At 30.5% G+C, this 6,189-nt stretch overlaps 1 protein-coding gene across 1 annotated transcript; it reads left to right on the forward strand.

Moving 5' to 3' along the window:
* Window positions 2,341-5,544, forward strand: LOC109357705 (hydroxyproline O-arabinosyltransferase 1-like). Its single transcript, XM_019601722.1, has 8 exons — window positions 2,341-2,810; window positions 3,121-3,188; window positions 3,285-3,486; window positions 3,572-3,669; window positions 3,763-3,832; window positions 4,492-4,563; window positions 4,732-4,845; window positions 5,300-5,544. The coding sequence occupies exons 1-8, from the start codon at window positions 2,403-2,405 to the stop codon at window positions 5,351-5,353; spliced, it is 1,086 nt and encodes a 361-aa protein (XP_019457267.1). The 5' UTR covers window positions 2,341-2,402; the 3' UTR covers window positions 5,354-5,544.

Below are 6,189 nucleotides of genomic sequence, written 5' to 3' on the forward strand. Positions count from 1 at the left end.
GCAGCAATCCCCACTTGCTCTTGAGATGATTCACCCTTGAGACGGAGAGAGATGAGAATGAGATGGAAGGGAGACAAATATATGAGTAATAAAGTAAATTGTTGTATTGTTTGATAAGAGAAAAGTAAAAATAAGGAGATGAGAAATAGGTAGATATGAATTTTGAATTATACAAATATCCATATAATAAAAAATGTAGCTTAAAAACATAAAAGCTTATGGATTGTTTTGTCATTTCATACCAAAATAACTTTTGTCCTAAACTTTGTTTGAACTAGTGGAGAGAAACAATTTTGTGCATGTGTAATATCACTTCTCTTCTCTCCTCCCGCTTTCTTTACTAAACTAAAGAAGAGAAAATTGATGTTTCTCTTCAATCTCTCTCCTTCATTTCTCTTAATATTTCTAGTCAACCAAAAAGAAGATCAATTTGTATATAATTAAAAGCTACCTCAATTCACAAAATATTTTTCTACCAAAGATCTATGTAAGTCTTGATTTCCTATTAACATAAGAATACTAAGAAGCAAAACAAACTTTGGTTAACCATAAAAAATAAGAAAAATATAATATTAGTCCTTTAATAAAAAATAATTAAATAAGAAAAATAATAATTATTTAAACACATATATGGTATAAGTTTTTATGTTATTAATGAGGATATACTCTTAATACGTACGAGTACAAAGTTAATATATTCTCAAATTTATAATCGATTCCAAACTCGGAAGATCTAGTTGAAAGACAAAATTATTTAAATTTAACATAAAGGTCATAAATTTCAAAAGTTAAGGAGATAACAAAATCTTATTATTTTTATCATCTTTCATAGTAGTGGAAGTAGAGATGAAAATTAGAAAAACTTGTGTGAAGATTAGTTTAATATGTTATGGTTATCATTGATAATTTGGGCAAAGTTCATGGAACCCGCCCATACTTATTGGGTGGGCAGAACATGAAAAATGTGCACTTCTGCCCTAAATGGTGGCCCGCCCAATATTCCCAGTTCGCCTGCAGACATTATTAGATAAAGTGTTTATCATTAAATATGCAAATGTATATGTATTTTGTCAAATATGAGAGAGTTTGTTTCATTTATTATATATGCATTTGTATATCAAATGTAAGAATAATATTTTTTTATTATGCATATGCATTTGTATTTTGTATATTATATATACCTATGTATAATTCCTTTTGTATTTTGTATATAAATTATATACCATGCATATTTTACCTTATATATACATTTATATTTTGTATGAATTGTTTTATTTGTATGATTGTTTAATATGATAAATAACTTACATACTTATATGTAAAATATATATTGTTTATTTTGTATAAAATATATATAAAGTGAGTGTAAAATCTATATACTGACTGTGTAAAGATTTATACACATGCACTTCACCATCTACTGTTCATTTAGATTTTTTTAAAAGTCAACAAAATTTAAATATCAATAGCGAATGATGCAATGACAATATATAAAATGCATGTACTATCAATGCATATATCTTTTTCTCATATAAAATTAGATATGTTTTTCTAGTTTTGTTTCCTATATTTAGAACGAGAAATGTGTGATATTTCATGTCATATTTAAAAACAGACATACTCATGCCAACCATAATTTAGATGGATATTACATGGACATGGACATAGTTATGGACAGAGCGAATAGAGTTGCCCTACTTATCAATACTAGTGATGGTTAAAGACAACTATATTTATATTTTTTTCTGAATTAGTTAAATTTTTATTTTATTGTCAAAAATTTATTCATCTATACTGTATATAAAGCCAAAACTTGAAATAACTTCTCTCATGGTGTAATTTTCATTTCCTATATTGCCCTTAATATTATTTAATTTTTACAAAAAAAACTATACAATCCTAAGAACTACCACCAATACATTAATTAACCACATATTTCATCTTAAATTAAACATTATCACACAAAAAATACAATATAAAGTACATCGAACGCAAAAATACATTTTAATTCAAAAAAATGAAATATATAAAAATTGAATATGTAGTATCACACAGTATTCACCAGCAGACACGAAATGCTTGTACACACTAGTTATGTTAATGTAGATACGTTTGTAGAAGTCTTTCCACATACCTATTAATTATTAATAAAATAATTAAATTTATTAATTATTTTTAATGATTAATGAAGTATTTATGAGTTGGAGAGACACAAATATTTATAGAAAAGGAAAAGGGGAAGACGACTTTTTGGAAGAGAATAGCATAACAGCAAGACTTAGCCGCCTCAACCTCACTCCATTATTATCATTATTTTTGGTTCTGCATCTGAATTCTGAACAAGTATTAATAACAAAGCAATTTGTTGAAAGAAGAAGAAAAAAAGAGAAAGAGAAAGAGAAATGGGTTTGGGTAATTTATTTTTAACAGGTCTAATAACATTCTCAGTAGCATTAATCACATACAACATCATAATCTCTTCCAATGCAACACTCAAACAAGATTTCCCTAAACCTTATTCTCTTCAAACAAAAACATCATCATCCTCAAACAACAACAACAACAAGAGGAAGTTGTTGTTTCATACTGCTGTAACTTCTGCTGATTCTGTCTACAACACGTGGCAGTGTAGGGTCATGTATTATTGGTTCAAGAAGTTTAAGGAAATGGGTAATCATGATCATGATGATGCTGATGCTGAATCTGGAATGGGTGGTTTCACTAGAATTCTTCATTCTGGTAAACCTGATCAGTTCATGGATGAGATCCCTACATTTGTTGCTGATCCTTTACCCTCAGGAATGGATCAGGTTTCTACCTTTCTCTCTCTCTCTCTCTATTTATTATTACAGAAAATACTCATTTCAATTTGTATGTTTTTCGACCTTACCAGTTTGACCCTCAAAAAAATCTAATCTAATTCCAAAAATTTCAAATGTAAGTCAAACTAGTCCTTTCTAGGATAAATTAGTTTATATCAAGTATTATAAAGCAAGCTAAAGGACCAATTTGACCCATTTGAAGGACCAAACACTGTTAAGGTCGGAAAATACGAGGGAGTGAAATATGTATTTATTATTATTATTTGTAGATGCAACCTTACTCATCACTATCAAACAGGGTTACGTAGTACTTAACAGACCATGGGCATTTGTACAATGGCTTCAACAAGCAGATATTAAAGAAGAGTATGTTTTACTTTATAATAAAAAATGTGATTTTTTTGTTTGTTTTTCACTTTTTATGGATATTGGTTGACTTTGGTTGCTTGTGCTGTATATCAGTTACATATTGATGTCAGAACCAGATCATATAATTGTCAAACCTATACCCAACTTAGCTACAAAAGAGCATGGTGCTGCATTCCCTTTCTTTTATATTGAACCTAAGAAGTATGAGAATGTTCTAAGGAAGTACTTCTCTGAGGATAAAGGACCAATAACCAATATAGATCCAATCGGGAACTCGCCTGTTATTGTCAGCAAGGTATCGGTTGATTTGTTTTCGATGGTAATTATGACTACTCTTTTGATTTTGAGCAACATTTTAATTTTATTTGGAAGAATGTTAGGAATCCCTTAAGAGGATTGCTCCTACTTGGATGAATGTTTCCTTGGCAATGAAGAAAGATCCTAAAACCGATGAAGCTTTCGGATGGGTGCTTGAAATGTAATTTTATCTTCTTGTCTCTCTAATACATGTTATCCTTTCTTAACCGAAGTATTACAAGACTTGTTATCTTATTTTGTATTGTTCATATAGGTATGCTTATGCTGTTGCATCTGCTCTTGAAGGTGTTCCTAACACATTATACAAGGACTTCATGATTCAGGTTCAATAAGGTTCTCTCCTTTTGTTTTTCCTGCTATCATGTATTCATAAGGTTCTCATATGGTAATAGAGAATGAGCCAATGAGGACCTTTGATTTCTATAACCACTTCTTAAGCTTACATATGGAAGAATTATATTTGAGGAAACCTAGTGCTTATGGTGGTTTATTTTGTATTAGTTAGCTTTAAATATCGTGGATGTGCTTACTAAGCATTTCCAAGATCAGATGTCACGATGCATATGCTTTTTGTAGATGAATTAGTCCTACTTGCAGAGTCGAGAGCGGAATACAAGGGAAGTTAGAGATGTGGAAATAAGCTTTGAAAGTTCACGACTTTCATAGCACACGACAAGTTTTACGACTTAAGTATATTAGGTCCATCATACAAAATGATGACGAAATAGAGGGATACATTAGATTCAAGCCGGGTAGATTAAATGGAGGAGAGACTCAAGTATTTATTATCCTATTTCAACCTGGACTGTGTTATTTTTTTATCACAAATTTAAGGCTTTTAAAAATTCTTCATTCCTGCTTATCACTTCATAAAATTCTACTTGAAGATAAACACCAACATAGCCCCGTATATACTGCGGTTGCCACAAGAATTCTCTAGCTTTTAGTTTACTAATATTTGTTTATTTATCATGTGTATCAGCCACCGTGGGACGAAGAAATTGGCAAGACGTACATAATTCATTACACATATGGGTGTGACTATACAATGAAGGTACTATGTTTGGAATCGAACTGCTACACATTTTTATTCTGATGTACACTGCCGAAAGAAAAGGACAAAAATATGGAAATCTGGCCTATAATTCAGTCATCACTAAAGAAAAAGTATATATGCATACATTTTTTATTTTATTGGTTATATATGATGTCATATATTCAGGGTGAGTCAACCTATGGAAAGATTGGAGAATGGAGATTTGATAAAAGATCTTATGAGGATGTTGTTCCACCAAAAAATCTGACATTGCCACCACCTGGTGTTCCAGAAAGTGTGGTATGTTTCACCTTCCTTTGTATTAGACAGTGAGGTTATTTTATTGTGTTCCTTATTTATTTTGAGGCGGGTTTTCGGAAAGAGTTCGGAACTTGGTCATTTTGGCTCAACTTTTTTGGTGAATGCTTGCACACTAGTCGAACCAATTTGTCGGAGTTAGTAGAAACTGAGGAATGAAAATTGGCTAAACAAATCAACTAATAGAGAAATTATTAACCAGTTGTTTGACTAGTTCTCTTCTATTAGATAAACATTTTGACTTTAAAAAAATCCAACTTTATTTAACTCTTAAGGGTAAGCTTTTTGTTTCCAGTTCTGTATATGATTACCTCGAAGCGCACACTTTTAGTTCATGAGATTTCCTTTGTCACATTACGAGTAAATTTACGACGTTTGAGAATTGAGACCATCGATCTGCAGAATTTGACAGTTCAACTGTTACTTTATTTCACAGGTGACTCTTGTAAAAATGGTAAATGAAGCTACAGCAAACATTCCAAATTGGTAGTCATAGAGGTCTCTAAAGTTGGTTACCATTGAAGAATTCTTCTCTATGATTCTTTCCACATAGCCTTGTTGTGATTTATAAGTTAAACATACCCATTGATTCTTCTCACTAGTGTTTCATAGAATGTATTGAATTTAGCTTCTGCTCTATTATTTGTGTTCTTAATTGAAATTTCATTCACCTTAGTTTTATTCATTACTGAAGTTTTAAGGCATCAAAATTAGCTGTTTGGAAGTAAAAACAAGTTCAGTTAACCAGCAAATCTACAAATCACAAATCATTTGAGAATTTTGAAGTAGGTTCCTACATTGAAAAATTGCAGTTGGGTCCCTAAAGTTTAAAATAATTTGTAACTAAGTCCCTCAAATAGGGATCTGCCAAGACAAATTGTAGGTCTAATGTGGATTGTTACATAGGTAGACTGTTGTAAGATTTAGAGTAAATACTCATTTTAGTTCCTCATATTTTTTACCTTACCGGTTTAGTCCTTAAAAAAGAATAGACCTAAAATGGTCCCAAAAATTTCAAATGTAGGTCAAATTAGTCTTTTCAAATTAGTCTTTTTTGGGTCAAATTAGTCCTTACCAAGTATTGTAAAACATGCTAAAAAGATTAATTTGACTCACATTTGATATTTTTGAGGACCATTTTAGATTTTTTCTTTTTTGAAGGATTAAACTAGTAAGGTCAAAAGATATGAGAGACTAAACTGAATATTTACTCTAATATTTATAAGATGTCATAATTGGTTTGTCTAGAATTACTCATTTATAGGTTAGGAATTACTCTTATGGGAATGAACTTCAAAGTTTACTACATTTTTTTTACACCAGATA

This window comes from Lupinus angustifolius, chromosome LG10, assembly GCF_001865875.1.
Source record: "Lupinus angustifolius cultivar Tanjil chromosome LG10, LupAngTanjil_v1.0, whole genome shotgun sequence".
NCBI classification, from domain to species: domain Eukaryota; kingdom Viridiplantae; phylum Streptophyta; class Magnoliopsida; order Fabales; family Fabaceae; genus Lupinus; species Lupinus angustifolius.